This window comes from Symphodus melops (assembly GCF_947650265.1).
Source record: "Symphodus melops genome assembly, chromosome: 17".
NCBI lineage: Eukaryota > Metazoa > Chordata > Actinopteri > Labriformes > Labridae > Symphodus > Symphodus melops.
The window spans coordinates 1,417,885-1,435,390 of record NC_136707.1 but is presented as its reverse complement, the minus strand read 5'-3'; the positions used below and the strand labels follow the sequence as shown (position 1 = coordinate 1,435,390).

At 46.8% G+C, this 17,506-nt stretch overlaps 4 protein-coding genes across 4 annotated transcripts in view; 1 reads left to right on the top strand and 3 right to left on the bottom strand.

Annotated features, from left to right (window-relative positions):
• Window positions 1-1,693: 1,693 nt before the first annotated feature.
• kat8 (K(lysine) acetyltransferase 8) lies at window positions 1,694-6,081 on the bottom strand. The gene is made up of 11 exons (XM_079367105.1): window positions 5,650-6,081; window positions 4,988-5,062; window positions 4,701-4,879; window positions 4,555-4,608; window positions 4,203-4,367; window positions 3,512-3,601; window positions 3,245-3,385; window positions 2,813-2,906; window positions 2,395-2,545; window positions 2,128-2,282; window positions 1,694-1,848 (listed from the first exon to the last, which is right to left on the bottom strand). Exons 1-11 carry the CDS (start codon window positions 5,963-5,965, stop codon window positions 1,784-1,786), a joined length of 1,485 nt encoding a protein of 494 aa, XP_079223231.1. The 5' UTR covers window positions 5,966-6,081; the 3' UTR covers window positions 1,694-1,783.
• Window positions 6,082-6,788: 707 nt separating this feature from the next.
• rnf25 (ring finger protein 25) lies at window positions 6,789-10,269 on the bottom strand. The gene is made up of 10 exons (XM_079367106.1): window positions 10,026-10,269; window positions 9,725-9,799; window positions 9,229-9,325; window positions 8,926-8,993; window positions 8,735-8,804; window positions 8,553-8,624; window positions 8,304-8,450; window positions 8,132-8,221; window positions 7,833-7,970; window positions 6,789-7,704 (listed from the first exon to the last, which is right to left on the bottom strand). Exons 1-10 carry the CDS (start codon window positions 10,040-10,042, stop codon window positions 7,033-7,035), a joined length of 1,446 nt encoding a protein of 481 aa, XP_079223232.1. The 5' UTR covers window positions 10,043-10,269; the 3' UTR covers window positions 6,789-7,032.
• Window positions 10,270-10,387: 118 nt separating this feature from the next.
• anapc2 (anaphase promoting complex subunit 2) lies at window positions 10,388-15,259 on the top strand. Its single transcript, XM_079367104.1, has 14 exons — window positions 10,388-10,577; window positions 10,787-10,901; window positions 11,348-11,600; window positions 11,681-12,005; window positions 12,090-12,222; window positions 12,305-12,539; window positions 12,837-12,956; window positions 13,135-13,252; window positions 13,389-13,567; window positions 13,649-13,790; window positions 13,891-13,966; window positions 14,066-14,269; window positions 14,400-14,532; window positions 14,627-15,259. Exons 2-14 carry the CDS (start codon window positions 10,803-10,805, stop codon window positions 15,076-15,078), a joined length of 2,469 nt encoding a protein of 822 aa, XP_079223230.1. The 5' UTR covers window positions 10,388-10,577; window positions 10,787-10,802; the 3' UTR covers window positions 15,079-15,259.
• A 603-nt stretch (window positions 15,260-15,862) lies between these two features.
• The window catches only part of LOC306838550 (ras-related protein Rab-35), a 6,580-nt gene continuing 4,936 nt past the window's right edge, over window positions 15,863-17,506 (bottom strand). Inside the window, 2 exon segments of the mRNA XM_079366769.1 lie at window positions 15,863-17,225; window positions 17,318-17,442. Coding sequence (XP_079222895.1) covers window positions 17,076-17,225; window positions 17,318-17,442 — 275 coding nt within the window. The 3' untranslated portion in view covers window positions 15,863-17,075.

Below are 17,506 nucleotides of genomic sequence, written 5' to 3'. Positions count from 1 at the left end.
ATCACTATAAAAACTTTGTGAAGTTGTAATTTGGGAGCTTTATTGGGACCAAAACTGGAGACGAGCTGAGCTGAGCTGAGCGTTAAAAGCACTTCTTTTAGTCTTCTGACTACTCAAAGCTTTTTTTCACACACTGATGGCAGCAGGTCCATTAACAGTAACGTATCCCATTCATACACATTCAAACGAAGCAGCAGGAGCAACTTGGGGTTAAGTGTCATCCCAAGCACAAGTCGACGTGTGTCCGGACTCTTTCTGCCTGATGTTGGTTTTAAAATTAAACTGAACCTTTTTTTACAAGCGTCGCTGTAAATCCGTGTTTTGTAACAAAAGATGTGAAACAATCCTGGTTTTGTTAAGACACGAGTGGTGCGTTCAGTCGTCGACCTCCAACCCCGACCTGTTTAACCTTGTCCTGTTTTTATTTTACTCGATCTCTTTCTGGGAGTAGTGCTGTGCCTTAGCTGTGCTCCTGTTTTAGGAAACCCCTCTGAAAGCGTTCAAAATCTGTCTCAACCGCCCCAAAAAAAAAACCAAAAGAAAGAATTGTTGTGAATGCCTTATCGATGACCTTAGTGGGTTTTGAAGTACTTTTTTGAAATAAAACAAAATCTCCCTTTAATTTGTGTCTGTGCTGTTTTATTTCAACAGTGTCTTGGAGGCGTTGAATAAGAGAGAGCATCATCAGCTAATGAATATAACATGTTATTTTATGTGTACTCTGAGCTGTCCCTGATCTTAAAAAAAACAACCCGTTGTTAATGAACTTTCACAGAGGCGTCATATCTGCAGCAGCGATGGAATCATCAATACATGAGATCAATGCCGAGCAGCTGCAGGGACAGAGCTAATTATTATCTGCAGCCAGAGACCACGTGACACCGAGCGTCACTTTGAAACACGAGCACGAGCTCGGACAGGACTCACTTCAGGGTAACAAGCGTTTTTAAAGTTTAGTTTAGTTTGGAGTCCGTGCTCCTCTTTCAGCAGCATTTTTGCACTGAATCTGATTGAAGTTGTTGGTTTTTTTTTCCTTTTTTATTTATTTATTTTTTAACTAAAGTCGTCTTAACGTTTGGTTTTCATGAGTTGTCTCTTTAAATGATGTGTATAATAAGCTCTTTGTGTCTGTCACTTTAGATCAGACAGTTATCAGACGTTTGACAGGATGAGTGACGTTTCTGACTTCCGTTTGAAAATGTACGTTTCAACCTCCGGCTGAGTCGGCGCTCTGCTGCCCCCTTGTGTTTGTAATCTGAATTACACCAAACAGACAGTCTGGTTCTTTTTATAGCGCGCTGATTAAAGTAACCGTAACTCTTAAACTATGTTCAACCTGGGCTATTTTTTAAATTGGGCGTGGCTATTTAATTGATAACTAATCAGACATATTTAGTGTTTTGAACCAGGCTGTAGACATTTTTATTTATGCTGTAAAAACGGCTTTTGTTGTGTTTCTGACTTCCGGTATTACTGGCGCCTCAAGTGGACACTTCACGGACTTCAGGATTTTTCACTTCTGCATTTTTTTAAGAGCGATGAATGAATAAAGGTGAATATAATGAATATATGAATATAATAATAATAATAATATAATAAAATAATAATAAAAAAGAAAATGAATATAATATAAATAAAGGTGAAATAAATCTGGACACACGTTTGTGGATTTTTTTGTTTGTTTTCATATATATTTTAAGAAAATACAGACAGATGCTACTAACAGCTATATACAGGAACGTCACAGGCAGGGTGTGTTCAGGTGAAGATGAAGCTCCTCTTCTCACTTCTTGGACAGCTTGACTTGTTTGTTTTTCGGGGGCGCCCACTTCAAACACACCGTGTCCACTGTGAAGGAGACGAGATCAAAGCGTCAGTGCAGGAAGACGTCGAGGAAGGAACATAGACCGTAAACTCTGAACTGGGAGGGGGTCGGGATCTTCGTTCCGATTCTTGCAGACGCCACTTGTTTTATACTGGCTGGGGTCCAAACTGGCGCCGTTTTTCAGTCAATAAATCTGATTGGTTGATGATAACTAGAAATCCTGGGCCGTGATTTCTCACGGGGGAGTTGGTGGCGAGTCTTGAGACTCGTGGAAGACGATATGAGAGGATGGACGGGCTCACCTGTGATTGGTGGTTTTTTATACTGGGCGCTCTTTAGATGCTCCTCCACCAGTTTGGGCGTGACACAGATAACGTGCTGGCCTTTCCAGTACTTCACCATGTTGAGCGACTGCAGCGTGCTGATGATGTCACTCTGCGTAATGCTGGTCATCTGGCTGTGAGGAGACGGAGCGTGGAGAGAGGGGGGCGATCAAGCTCACAGCCGTGAGAGAGAGAGAGAGAGAGACAACAACACTGATTGGACGGTGGACTGATCCGAGCGTCTACCTGAGATCTTTGATGGACAGCGTTCCCCTGAAGTCCCGTAAGATCTCCAGCAGGACCCAGGACCAGTAGCTTCTGTAGCTCAGCTTCCCCAGATCGGACAGAGGCTTCTCCGGAGAGCCGACCGCACTCTCCAACTTGGAGAGCTCGTAACCTGCAGACAAACGGTAACCATGGAAACCTGTTTACACTGAGCCGGCGGTCTGAGATCGACCAACGTCCAGAGTTTACACTCAGAGACGAGAGATTTAAGTTCAGGGTTTTACTGAACCTCAACATACTAAACATGTTTTGTATTCGTCCTCAGCACAAAACAGCCCAAAGACTTTTTTTTACCTCTTTATGATGAAATTTTAAAAAACTCAAAGATGAAGTACAAACACATCGACAGCACTGAGCGCTGGTACGCTCGCTCACTCACTGAAAGCTATGAGGAACTTTCCGTAGCCTCTGCGTTGGTAAGGCGGCAGGGTGAGAATACACGCCACGTTATTCCCATCGGGAGACTCCTTTTCCTGAAAACAGAAAAGACAAACGGTTCACGTTGATTCCGTGTTTTATAAGGTCGTGGGCGGCTGGCTCCTCCCCCCTGTGAACGAAGCTGTTTAAGTCAAGAAGTCACGAGAAGAAAAAAAAAAAGTGTGCTCGACTCCTGAGAACAAGACTCGAGGGTTGTTTTGGTTTCATGCTGGTGCTCAATGGCGACATCTACTGGATGAAAAAGGTAGCACATGCTTTCTTTTACATCTTACTCAGGCCTGAAGGACGATGCAGCGTTGCGTTCAGGAACACTAAAACAAGAGCGTTTAACTTCCTGAATGGACCCGATTAAAGAATGTGAAAGGAGCCTCACTTTGGAGAAGTAGCCGACGATGTGCGCTCCGTGTTTGTTGACCTCGGTGAGGATGTAGAAGATGAAGGGCTCCACGTCGAAATAAAGCGTCTTGTGGTCCAGGAATAGTTTTGCTAGGAGACAAAGGTTCTGACAGTAGATCTGCAAACAGAGAGTCAGAAACGTGTCTGCAAACATGATTCAGATGGACGTTTTGGTTTTATTTGCAGAGACACTGAACCGATGACATCATCGGGCGCAGCGAACGTCTTCCTGCGTGATTTTTACCTTGTGATCCCGCCCGTCGACTTCGTACACCGAGATGTTGCTTCTTCTGTAGATTTCTTTCCCTGGAGGCTGCTTCCACTGACAGTGAGACTGAGGAGAGACGAAGAGGACGCACTCAGTCACTGTTATCACTTCATTTGGGTGCTCGGATCGAAGGACTTGAGCATGTGGTGCACCGATGAATTAAATTACACCGAGTTAGATTCACAGAGTTAAAAAAAAAAAAAAAAAAGTCCACAAAACCTGCAACATCTTTAATGTGTGTTTTAATATGCGTTCATGTCTCCATTAGTAGAACCAGAAAAGGGCGAGATGACAACACGCAACTTCTGCTCTGAGCAAAAAGCAACAATAAGGAAACAACAATCGGGTGAGTTACAACGTCCCGATGTTAAATCAGCAGACTCGACGTGTTGATCGCACGAGGGACAAAAAGTCCTCTGAAGGACGAAGTAAACAAACAAAAAAGGCACTCTGACCTGTTACAAAACTTAAAAAAAAGATAATTTCATGGCTGCGGGTGAAGTTAAAAATGTGCAGCAGACCGACTCGTAAACATTCATGTTCTCCCGATTGACACAGGCGACAGTCGACATCGCAGTTGCTGTGGGTTTGAATCCAACCTCGACCGTTTGCTTTAAAAAAAATAAAAAATAAAAAAGAGAGAGACGGAAGTGAAAGCTGTACTCACCAGATGATGTCTAAATGTCTTCTCATACTTCATGTATTTAAGACAGTACTCGCAGATCCACAGCTTGGGCTGCTTGCCATAATCCTCTGGAAATGGCGAGAAGTACCAGGCATCGATCTCAAAGTTTCCTATCTGGATCTTATCCACGTATTTTACTTTAGTAATCTGAGAGAGAGAGCGAGAGAGCGAGAGAGAGAGGGAGAGAGAGGGAGAGAGAAAGAGAGAGAGAGAGAGAGAGAGAGAGAGGGAGAGAGAGAGATGAGGAGAATGAAACAAGATCCACGACGTCTGTTTAACCAGATAAATGTTGGAGTGAAATGACAAACTAACGGCTGCACAGAGTCAACCTTACCGCTTCATGCTCCTTTTCTAAAGCTGCCGTTGTCGGGTCCATCTCTGCATACGTCTGTGAATCAGATAAATATTGAGTACTTAGTTTAGAAGTGTGCCACCACAAAAAAAAAAAAAAAAATCGGTATCGTATAAAACGTGTCCGACCTTCTGCACATGGTTGATCTCATCATGCTTGCGCTTCTGGTTGCGAGTGATCTTCCTCTCAGGCTGTTCCCCCAGGTCCCCCACTCCTCCGATCTCTGTGCTCTTCCTCACCGCGTCCTTCACCGTCTTGGTCAGAGCGAGGCGGGCTTTACCCACCCACTCATCGAGACGCCTGTTGACTGCACGCACACGAGAGAGCGAGATGAAGATCATAGTAGAGCTGTAGGTACAGGGGGTTACACAGTCATAGGTTTAATGGAAGGCAGGCGAACTAGTGACGTACTCACATCCTACATAGTGAACGTAAAACTCCTCTCTCCCCTCCTGTTCATTCAGTCGAGACTGAATCACCTCAGCTGTATCTGAAAAGAGAGCAAAATCAAACAGTTATTGAGATCTCTGTCAATGTCTATATATAAATCAATATTAGAGAATATAAATGTGACATTAAAAAAGCCATTTACCTTACTATTCTTAATACTAGTCCATAAACTAAGATCACTATTAATTTGTCAGGAGAGCAAAAGCTTTCCTAGAACATATATTTTTCACGTTTTCCATCACTTGAAAATTCTGTTTTCCAGGTTTTCCAGATTTTCCAGGACTCGTGTGAATCCTGTCTGATGCCAGCTTTGCATCCTCCAGGTGGGATATAATTTACACTTTATTATTAATCCCACGAGGGGGAATATCTCACCAAACCCCAACAAATTAATAACCAACTCTGACATTACAAGCTTACATACTTATTATAATGACTCACTGAGTCCACTAAAATTCAACACTGGCCTATTTACAACGTTGAAAAGGCAACTTTCAGATATGAATTACCGGTAATGATTTGTTTTTATCTTAAAGTTAGAAAAAAGAATAGAATTGGGTCTATTATTTCCATCTTTAAGCAGCTATTTTAACGTGGTAACTGTAATAATACTGAGTGAACACTTACGCCATGTTTTATCAGCTCGTTGACATAAATACGTCTCTCCGATTTCGACCGACACCTCTTGCTCCCTCCCGCCGCAGAACATCCCTCCGTCCGGGATGTGCTGACTACTCGAGCCCCCGGCTTCTCTCGCGCGACCGACGGCCTCCGCCTCGTCTTCTTCCGCGCCACTGCCGTTAGAGGAGCACGCAGCCGGGACACCGCCGTCCAGCTCTCCCCGCTCACTTTCAATGTGACTGGAATCCGCGTCCACGTCCATCCTGTGCTCTGAGTCCTCGTTATTATTGTAGGATTTGTGAAACTCGGTCCCGCCAGTCATAACCTCGGCCGGTTTGAAAACAACAACACACGCCTCTGCGTCCCTGCGCAGGATAATCAAAGGGGCTGGCTGGACTACGACACAAAAAAACTGCAAAAATGGCGTCGACGGGAAAGTATGTTGCATTTATGTACCGTCGGAATAATCTGAAAAAATATGTTGTCGCTGGGAATTTAACGTTCAATCAAGTAAAAACAACCGTGTCAAATAGAGAAAATGTTGACTTAAATATGCGAAATATATTTTAAATCTTTAAGTTGTTAACTACAGCGACTTTAAAGTTTGCTGAGTCACCGCTATGCCGGAAGAACGACTTTGAATTCAGGAAGCTCCGAGCATTCAAAGAGTACTTGAACGCAGCAAATGTTCGCGTTCTTTCTTCCAAGGATTCGCGTAACGCAGTGTTTAAACTACAACTCCCAGAGGTCTAAGGCCTACATTACTTTAATAACTGGTAATAATAACAAATAATGGGGAAAGTCATGGCTTTATCCACTTACTGTGAATGCATTGTTTATAAATGTATTCTTAGTTTGACGGCACTTCAAAAATCACGTGGTATAATGTTGAAAAAGGTTACAAACGTTATTTTAAGTGAGCATCCCTCAATCGCATTGGGCTTTGAGACAAGCAATGCTGAGATTTATACTGTGGAGCGTTAATAATGAAACTATCTGAGTTTATTCGATAGCAACAACAAATACAGGACTTTAAAATGTGCAGGCTAATCTCCCAATTAACTACAACATTTTAGCTGTGTGACAAGAAGTAAATGTTCCCGTCATTGTAGTGTCGCAGAACCCTTCAGTAAATACAAACACACTTACAACCAGGTAAGATTTAATTAGCAGTTCTTTCAAGTCATATTTCACCACAACTAAAAGCAACATCCATCTGTATTTGAAATTTGTGTGCATGAGAATGCATAGCAGAGACCAGGAGAACAATGATGCACAGGAGGTGAGGACACTATACTGCTCGTCATTTCTGCTGCAGGGCTGTAATCTATGCAAACTGACGATGGAGGCACGCATACACTTGTTCATTGGCCCTCCGGTTGCCCTTTGTCATAGCACCTCTTCTCTGCCTCTGTCTCTTTCTACCACTTTGTGATGGAGGCCGCTGCTGTAACCCCGACGTGGCCCCCCTCCTCCTCTGTACTGATTATTGGCTCCTCCCCTGCTTCTTGAAGATCGTCCTTCCCAGTGGTAGTGTGAAGCCCCCGGGGCTCCTGTGTGCGGAGCAGGTCGGTAAGGACCCCTTCGTCTTCCAGGATGACCATGACTTGCTGCCGTGTCTGCCGCATCTTTTAGGCATCCAGCTTCCAAAGCTGCCTGGCACACTGGCTGATCAACCGGAGACGAGAGGGTCTCTTTTGACTCGTAGACCTCCCTGCTAGTCTCACACCGACCGAACTCTCTCACCTGCTGGCCATTATTTCCCTGAGGTCTGGCTTTGTTTGGTCCTTCAGTGCCGTCTGAGGACAGAGAGAGTTTATCCAGGTGTTCTGCGACAGGTGCAGCTCTCCCGTAGTGTCCTCTGGATCGGCCCCCCCTCCTCTGCCTCCTCACGTGGTTCGGACGCCTCTGGCCTTGCCCCCACCTTCCGTGTGACAGTCCGGGAGGAAACCTGTCCGCTCTGGCACCAGATTCATGAAAGGAAAGATTAGAAGCAGAGGGCAGAGGGGCGCCAGGAGAACCATCTTCATCCAGGTTTCCATTTTCAGTAGCAGATGGAGCCTGTGGGAGAAACATTCATCACTGGAAATGTTTTCCAGGATTTGAAGACTGAGGAAAACAAATGAAGCTAACAATAACAAGCGAGCTGAAATCAACCTGCATCTGAATGTAGCTTTAGTCCTTCTTACCTCATTGATGTGGATGAGGAAACGATTCGACTCCACCTCGGGGTCGATGATCCCGCCCTTAGATCTCTGCCTTTCCAGAATCTTCTGGAGTTCACACCACTTCTGTTGAAAAGTTGAACCAATCGCTGCTCCGTCCAGCTGAATGAAAAACACAGAGCCTATCAATGTTCGGATTTGTTTCAAAATCAAAGAAAAAGGGCACGGGGGAGGGGGGGATTGTTCTGACAGCTGACCCATTTCACCTGATTCTAATGAAACTGCTTCATGACGTGAGCGTGTGCATCTGAAGCTGGTTTTACCTCTGGCAGCTGAGGAGCAGGAGAGGCCAGGAGCTGATCCACATCATACGACAGCGGCTCTCTGCACACGGGACACACCACGCTCAGCTCCTGCGAGAAGAGTCGGCGATCAGAGAGCTCTTAAAAAGAAACATTTCGGCGACAGGGAAGGCGCGCGAGGCTGCTCACTGACCTGGCAGTCTGATCGGTCTCTGGTCTTGTCCTCCTCCAGATCCTTCTCCCTCTGCTGGAGCTCGCTCTCCGAGTGGCGGACGTAGCGGCCGAGGCAGTGGCAGTGGAAGTAGTGGTAGCAGCTCGTCTTAGTGAAGGTTTCTCCCTCCTTCAAGAATCAAACAATCAGAACATGCAGGTTTGTATGATGCGGAATCTTTCAGGGGTCTAGATAAACGTAGACATCGGGACAAACTTAAAACGCACCGACCTTAAAGTCATAAAGGCAGATGACACAGTTCCCATAAGGAATATTGCTCTCAGTCAGGATTTCTTTTGCTTTCTGAAGACAAAAACAGAGAGAGAGGAAAACTGTTATCAGTCATCATATAGTCGTCCTCTCTCCTCATACGCCATCTCACACATGAATGAAAAGAAAATACTTGTAGTGACCTCGATGAGCTGATACAACACCGGTGATCCGAGACAGGACTGAGCCTCCAGCTGAAGACACTTCTGGACACTTAAGAGGAAAAAAAGGGGGGGGGGGGACATGATCACAGGAGTTTAAAGTCAATGTTAGGACAAACACCTCCTCAGAAGAAAGTAGTAGAGTGTAATCAATCCACAGCGTCACGCGTTACCTGCTGAGTTTGTCGTCAGAGAGCCCGCGGGGGTTATGAATGGAGATGGCTGGAGAGGATGAGGGATACTGGACACACAGAACAGGGAAGAAGATAAGGCTAAGATAAATCCAACGATGCATAGATCCTATAGAGAAGTATCGCATGTGTCTGAAACTACACTGAGCCGCCGTTAAAAGAGAATACTTAAATCCTTAAAAATAAATCATCACAGAGAATAAACACTGACATTAGTCTCTTATTGAACGAACAAAAGCGTGTGCTTCTCTCCTCTCTCTTTGCTCAGGATGTGATGTAAAGTACCTGCTGATCGAGGGTCAAAGTCAGGGTGAGGCGGACAAACTGGGAGACCGAGTCTTGAGCTGTGGAGGGGTACAGGACCAGGCTCACCTCCCAGCCTCTGAAAGGGACACAAAACCAGGGCAGCTTAAGATAACATAAGATATTACTTTATTATACTGCAGCAGAAATACAGAAACAAAAAGACCAAATAGAATAGTAACATAAATACAATTAGGAAAAATAGATGTAGAAGAATATACATAACGGGGTGAACTCAACAGGACAATTAAGAAAAGATGTGCAGTTAAAGTGACCAGTGAAGATTTAAAGTGACGTGTGTTCAGAGGCAGTGAGTGACGTAAACAGTTTGATATGACAGTTATAAAGTATGATGTAATATAGTGCAATAGATACAATATTCAGTTATGTACTGCAGTGCAATGTATAGGATACATAGATAGATGTATAAACAAAACTTGAAGCCGAAGCTAACGTGAAGCTAACTGTATCCTCTCACCCATCCTCCTCCGTCCTGTCGACCGTCAGCTCATCCAGGTAGATGGACTGAAGCACTTCGATTTCAGACAGCACACTGCGGGGAACAGAACATCAAAAACAGGCGAGTTATGTCAGTTACTTCACGACACAGATTGATTATTACTAGCATTAGCGTGCTAGCTCACATACAGCACCGCTGTGACGGCCTGTCAGACCTGCTGTGTTAGATTTTATTCAACGTAAAGTTTCGTTCTGAGCTCGTGCACCGAACACGCGCGGTGTCATGTAACGGCTCCGACACGAGCTGTCAGTAAACTTACTCGGACTCGGCTGCCATGATGATGTTTGCTGTGGGAGCCGCTCGTTGCTCGCTAGTTGGTTTGTACCGTGTAACCAGGAATCTTTCAAAATAAGAGTGTTGCAGTAACCGGTGTCCTTAGCTCGATTAAACTAGCTGAAAAAAACAAACCGTGTGCTCATCAGTAGTTCGTGTTCTGCCGAATCACGCTACTAAATGTGTGCTTAAACGCACAGCTACCCCTTTACCCTGTTTGGGCATATTTATACTGAAAGGCAATACCGGAAGGGTTACAACGCATTTTGAGTGTTCATTGCCCTCTAGTGGCCGAGATGTGTAACTGCACCCACACCTTTTAGGCATTTCTGCGTAGCAAATAAATACGATTAATTACAACTGATTTCCCTCTTTGCATCCTTCTGTAGAACAATATATATTCATATCAATAAAGTATCAATAAATAAAATTAAAAAATAAAAGTAATGAACTATATATGATGTTACCAGCAGAGGGCGCTATAGAGGTTTTTGTAGTGTCAGTGAAAGACGAAGAAGAAAAAGACGACGACGAAGAAGTAAACCCCGCGATACACAAGAATAATTTAACAATATTTTAAATTAATAATAGATCTTCCACATGAAACGTGATATAATTACTTTAATTTTCATACATTTTATTTAAAAAAATTATAACAAAAACAACGCCCTGCCGGAAGTAGCGGCTCGCTTGACATTAATAAGTTGAAATGTTTCAATCAGTCTTAAGCTAGTTTTCTTCGTTAAGTTCAAAGAAAAGAAAAATGGACGAAACAGCGATGGATGCTGAATCAGCCGAAGATTTGGGATCTGCTCCACATGAAGGGATGTCGGCAGCGTGGGATAAAGTCACTGCTGCTCTGGTAAGCGAGTTTTATCAGTGGTTAAAAAAACACTCCAAAGTAGTAACCGAACCCCATTCAAATATTTCATGATTTAGTGTTTTCTTCCCTTTCGCTGTGTTTCACATCAACGATCAGTGGATTTAGAAGTAGTATCTTTGAACTGAGTGTGTTCGGGGACATTCGGCATATATGCATTGCTCAAACCAGCAAATTCAAATGTGAGTGATTGAGAACTAGGTAATACAATCACACGTAACCTGCACTAACCTTGAGATCACATGAGTGGGGGGTGATCATGCCAACTCAAAGGGAGGCAACAACTTAACTCGAGTCATCAGGTGGGAGACTTCCTTCATAGGTGTTTGGATGACAGGCCTAGACCACCTCCAGAGAACTCATCCGCTACATCTGGCGCCACACATGCCCTGACACTGAGGCTCGACTTTCATTGTCTTGTGTTTCAGGTGTCTCCTGGATGCTCAGCGACCGACACGCAGAGCCTCTCGGACTCGCTGGCCTCGCTGTCCAAACACGGTCTGGGTCAGCTGCTGGGGAGCTGGCTGCTGGAGACTCTGCAGATGCGTCTGTCCTCCGCCGTGGTTCCCGAGTTCTGGTGTGGACTCAAGCAGCCCGAGAACGAGCTGGAGGAGCGAGGCCGGGCCTGGGTTCTCCTCACGGCGTTCCGGACCCTTTTAGGGCAGCTTGAACCTTTCCTTCGTAAGAAGAGTTCACCACAGAATACTGTGTTTTCTGTGTTAGTGTAACAAGGTTCAAGCATCCGCTCGTCTTCCCTGTAGGTGGTTTGGAGAGGCTCGGATCGTGGCAGGATGAGGGCGTGGGCAGTCTCTGTGGCCCAGGGTCCAAGGGCCTCCAGGAGCGGGCCTTCACCATCATCAGGGCTCTCCTCCTCTTCTCCCCCTCTCCAATCCTTCAGGAGCGAGTGCTGGAGTTTTACAGCAGGACCTTCAGCGTCTACATGAACCAGGCAGGCGAGTCTGAGGACGCGGCCGAGGTTCCCGACGCCCCCGAAGGTGGAGGAGTCTGCCGGGGCTGCGGGGTCCAGACACAGGAGTGCTGGTGCCAGGAGGCCCTGGATCAGCTGCACGAGCTCAGCCACATACTGTGAGCAGGGTGGTTTGATCTGTCTTTATATTTTGGCTGCTTTAAATGCACACAGCGCAACACTTCTGTTCTGTTTGGTTGTAGTTCCAAACTCCAGCTGCTGGAGTGGGTCAGCTCCGAGGCCGTCACCTCCATCCTCCACAAGCTCATCGAGCAGCGGATGGAGCAGCACTGCAGGGGCGAGTACGAGCGCTCCTTCCTGCTGGAGTTCCAGGAGGTAAAGCATCCGTCCGTCTCTCACTCGGTGCAGAGTTTTCATCTGGATGAGCCAGTCACCTGATTGTTTGTTTTTTGGGCAGTGGCTCGAGCTGGTGTTGGGTTGGCTGAGCAAAGTGTTTGTGAGCGAGACGGATGGAGACGGCCTGACCTCCGCTCCCACCACACCCAGTGTTCCCAGTGCTCCCACCGCACCCAGTGCTCCGGCCAGCCCGTCTGGCAGCTCCATCCTGAAGCAGTGGAGGTGCCACATGCACCAGTTCTTCTGCAGGATCTACGTCAACATGAGGATAGAGGAGCTCTTCAGTATTATCAGAGGTGAGAGGGGAACACACACACACACACACACACACACACACACACACACACACACACACACACACACACACACACACACACACACACACACACACACACACACACACACACACACACACACACACACACACACACACACGATCAAAGGTTTGCAGACATAAGGGTTTTTTTTTTAATTCTATGTTAAAGGAGCAAAATATCAAAATAAAAATAAAAAATTCTGAAGCAAACGCTTGCACAACTCTTCAAATATTTGTTTCGTCTTATTTTTTATTTTAATTTTTTAATCTGTTTTAGATTTCCCAGAATCTAAAGCGGCCATCGAAGATCTGAAGTTCTGCCTGGAAAGAACCAACCAGAGACAGCAGCTGCTCACCTCACTCAAGTCTGCCTTCGAGAGCCGCCTGCTGCACCCGGGTCAGTCAGACTCTGGGGACAAGTATCGCTCGGCGTTAACGTCAGCTGATCCATAACGTCTTCTTTAAATACAGTCATCTCTGCTTTAAAGGAGCAGTATGTAACCCTGACACCTGCTGTTTAAACGTTGTAACTGCAGTCTGGAGAGTTTTCTGATCTGTTTGTTTTTCCACTTTAGGAGTTCACACGTCTGACATCCTCACAGTTTACATCTCGGCCATCAAAGCCCTGCGAGAGCTCGACCCGTCCATGGTCATCCTGCAGGTCGCCTGCCAGCCAATCCGCAAGTACCTCAGGTGAGTCAGCTGACGCTCGTAAGGGGTAGAAAAAAAAAACCTAACAATGAATTAGATCCTAAAGAGAGATTAAAAAAAGAGTTAATCACACTTATTACCAGCTGAGTTGGATTTCCTCCTCTGCGATGTGTTCAAGGACCCGGGAGGACACGGTGAGGCAGATCGTCGCCGGTCTGACCGGAGACGCAGAGGGCTGCACAGATTTGGCGTCGGAGCTGTCCAGAGGAGACCCGGTGACTCTGGAGATGCAGGACAGCGACGAAGAAGGAAACGACCCCGAGGACTGGACTCCAGACCCGACCGACGCCGTCCCCGGTCAGTAAACGCATCGTTTTGTTTGTCCGTTTTTGATCATTCGCCGTCTGCTGCTTGAATTCAATCGTCGTGTTTTTCCAGATAAGACGGGCTCCAAACGACGTTCATCGGACATCATCAGCCTGCTGGTCAGCATCTACGGCAGCAAGAGCATCTTCATCGACGAGTACAGAGCCGTGCTGGCTGACCGGCTGCTGCAACAGCTCAACTACAACACCGCCAGGTACACACACACACACACACACAGTGACATCACAGCTGCAAAAAAGACACGTCCAATCAGAGAGCAGTATTACAAAGTTTTGTCTGTTTGTGGTTTTCAGGGAAATTCGAAACGTGGAGCTGCTGAAGCTGCGTTTCGGGGAGTCTCACATGCATTACTGCGAGGTCATGTTGAAGGTAAACCACTTGTTTCACTCACTGAGGTTAAACGTGCAGGATTACCCTGAACGCAGCAAACATCCTTTGACGTACTCCCCCCTCTCGTCTGTGCTCCAGGACATGGCGGACTCTCGGAGGATCAACGGGAACATCCGCGAGGAGGAGTCGAGGCTGAGCGAGGACGAGCAGCCGCAGCTCTCCCTGTCCGCCATCATCCTGTCCTCCGAGTTCTGGCCGCCGCTGAAGGAGGACAAGCTGGAGCTCCCTCCGCTCGTCTGCCAGAGCATGGAGGCGTACACGCACCGCTACGAGAAACTCAAGGTGAAGCTCGCCGACCGCCTTCGCTCGTCACTCCAAGCGTTTTATTTTATCGGAGGTCGGCCGCGTCTCCCGTTTGATTCAAGTTTTTTTGCTTGAGTAGAAGGTGACGGCTGTTTTTTTTTGTTTTTAGGCCATGAGGACGCTGAGCTGGAAGCCTCGCCTGGGCTCGGTCACTCTGGACGTGGAGCTTGAGGACCGCACTCTCACCAACCTCACCGTCTCGCCCATCCACGCCGCCATCATCCTGCACTTCCAGGAAAAAAGTACGAGCTTTACTTTCAAACTGCTTTTCTTGTTTCTCTTCCTCTTGTGCGCCGCTGACCGGATCTGAACGAGCGTTTTGTCCCGTCCCTCCAGGTTCCTGGACTCTGGAGGAGCTGAGCGTGAAGCTGGGCGCCCCGAAGGACCTGGTGCACAGGAAGCTGGCTCTGTGGCAGCAGCACGGCGTTCTGCGCGAGGAGACGGGAGGGCGCTTCTACGTGGTGGAGACGGGCTCGTCCAAAGAGAAGATAGACAGAGGCGTGATGCTGATCGACAGCGACGAGGAGCGGGACTCGAACACCACCACCCAGTCGGAGCAGCGGGAGGAGAAGCTGCAGCTGTTCTGGGCCTACATCCAGGCCATGCTCACCAACCTGGACACCATGACGCTGGAGCGCATCCACACCATGCTTCGGATGTTCGTCGCCACGGGACCCGTCGTCACGGAGATGGACATCAACGAGCTGGAGGCCTTTCTGCAGAGGAAGGTCATGGAGCATCAGCTGCTGGTCTCCTCGGGCATCTACAGACTCCCGAAATCCACCTGACGGAGGGACAGAGTGCAACGCTGCATTCAAGTGCTGCAGGAAAAAAAAAAAGGACAATGCACTTCTCTTTGGCTTTTGAGTAAATGAGTTTGTTTGTCAGGTCTAAATACAGACGAAGACCTCAGTGTGTGATGAAGACTGTTCCTCTGAAAGGTCTTCAAATAAAAGAAACTTCCATTAAGCTCGAGATGAGTTTGTTTAATACAGTTAATCCTGTTAACTGCACATCCAGCTCTCTAATGCATCATGGGATTTACTGAGCTGCAGGTTCACGTCACAACTTTTGACGATTATGTTCTTTTAAGGAGCATGTGTGAGATTTACTGCAGAGGAGTTTACATTAAGAAATGCTAAGGTGGCATACAGGGCAGAGGGGAAGAAAAGTAGAGTCAATGTTTGTTTGTTCTCCCACATGAACCTGAAGTCTTCAAGCTTCTGCAACAAAAAAACTATTTTCTTCAATCCTCAAAACAAGATTCAGAGACGGGTCAGAGAGAGAGAGAAGTGGACTCTGCATGTGAGTAAAAGGCCGAAGTCCAAGTGAAGTCACATCCCTGGTTTATCAAAGTCCTTCAGATAAGATGAGTCCACTCATCAGTGAGAGAGCAGCGGTTTAAAGATCACGTCTTCTCTCTTTAAGTTAAAGTCAGACGGTTTGTGTCTGCAGCTATTCCAGAGAGGGGGGCGTGGCCAGACAGCTCATTTGCATTTAAAGCTACAGACGCCTCCTTCCCTGGTTTGTTAAACAAAATACAAAAATAAAAAAAGTGATGAAAACAGAAACTTTGGATTTATTGCTTTATTTGAATTTGGACACTTTTGCTAGGCAACACAGATTGACATAAAAAAAAACACATGTTAAGAACACGGACACGTTAGGCTCGGGTTACTGGCCTCGCTCGAACTAAAAGAAGGCCGAACAGACGGCGAGCGTCACTCCTGTTAGTGAATCACAGTTTAGACACGACGGCGCCCAGTTTCCCTTTCAGCGCTCAAACACCCCGACTGGATTAAGACAAAAACACGAGACTACAAACGTCCCGACTGTGGTTCTCTCGTTTCTGGATCTGCTGCTGAACATGAACTCAACGTTAAACTGCAGACTTACATGATTTTCACCGACGTTTGGAGAAAGAGACGCAGACTTTTTTTTACTCGTGCACGTTTGTGATGGATTGTCTGAAACGAGATGAGACGTGCAGACAGATGGAAGACGGCGGCCGTCAGAAGAGAACGGGCATTGGATCGCTGACTTCGTGGTCGTTTTGCCTGATTTCTTTTCCTCAGCTTGTCAGACGGCCCAAAAGGAGACGCTGAGGACCGTTTAAATTCATCCTGAACGTCAACGTGTCATTTTAACGTTTTCCTGGTTTTGGACGGACGGTCACAATCCGGTGATGTCGTACCGTCAAAACCATTTTCTTCAGTGTGGAAAGCAGATGAACATTTTAATGAAAAGAATCAACAGGTGTATTAAAACCTTTCAGTGAATTCATGTGTTTGAGAGAAGAGGCAGAGGAAATATCAGAATCAATCATCTTGGGGGAGGGGGGATCAATATCAGATATCAGAGAATATCAGAGAACTTCCTCCTGGGTAAAAAAGTTTCTTGTGATTCAGAGAAAATCTTCGTGGTTAAGTGTCGGCATGTTGGAGAGCGTGATGTGGCTCGAGATGCTTCCTGTTTAAGTGGGAACGTCTCCTTCATGTTGGATTGGTTCACCCTGCTGTGATGGTGAATCGTCATGGCGATCAGACCAGATGTCTTTAAAGTACCAACGTGCTTCGTCCTCCTACGTGGGATTTGTAAAAATCAGCTCAAGGTCAAAAAAAGGACAGATGTGACCTCCGGGCCGCTCCGTGAGTCACTGACCTGTCGCCCGCTGAGCCGCACACATTCAAACCTTTCATTTCTGCAGGAGGGGAAAAAAACGCTCGTCTCCTAAGGCACGCTGTTCCCGTCTTCGCTGGCGAGCGGCGAGTTGCGGCGGGCGTTTTCAGCAGCACTTCTTCCCTCTCTTCCTGCGGTCTCGGTCTCTGTGGGCGTTGATGTTGACCGTGTCCTTCTCTCGCTCCCGTTCCCGCTCCGCTCGGTTCTGGCTCTGCTTCTTGGCCCGCAGGACCATGTGAGTGAACGCCATGAACATCTGAGCGAGACAACCAATCACACGGAGCAAGTCAGACTCAGGAAGTGTCACATGTAACTGGAACACTCACACGACAGAAGAACGAGTCTGACCTCTTCCACGTTGATGTTCTCTTTGGCGCTGGTCTCGAACACCCGGACGCCCGTCGATTCTCCGAAACGCACGGCGTCCTGAGTCTCCACCTGTCTCCTGGCAGGGTCGTCGTTCTTGTTTCCCACTGAGAGAGAGAGAGAGAGAGAGAGAGAGAGAGAGAGAGAGAGAGAGAGAGAGAGACAGAGAGA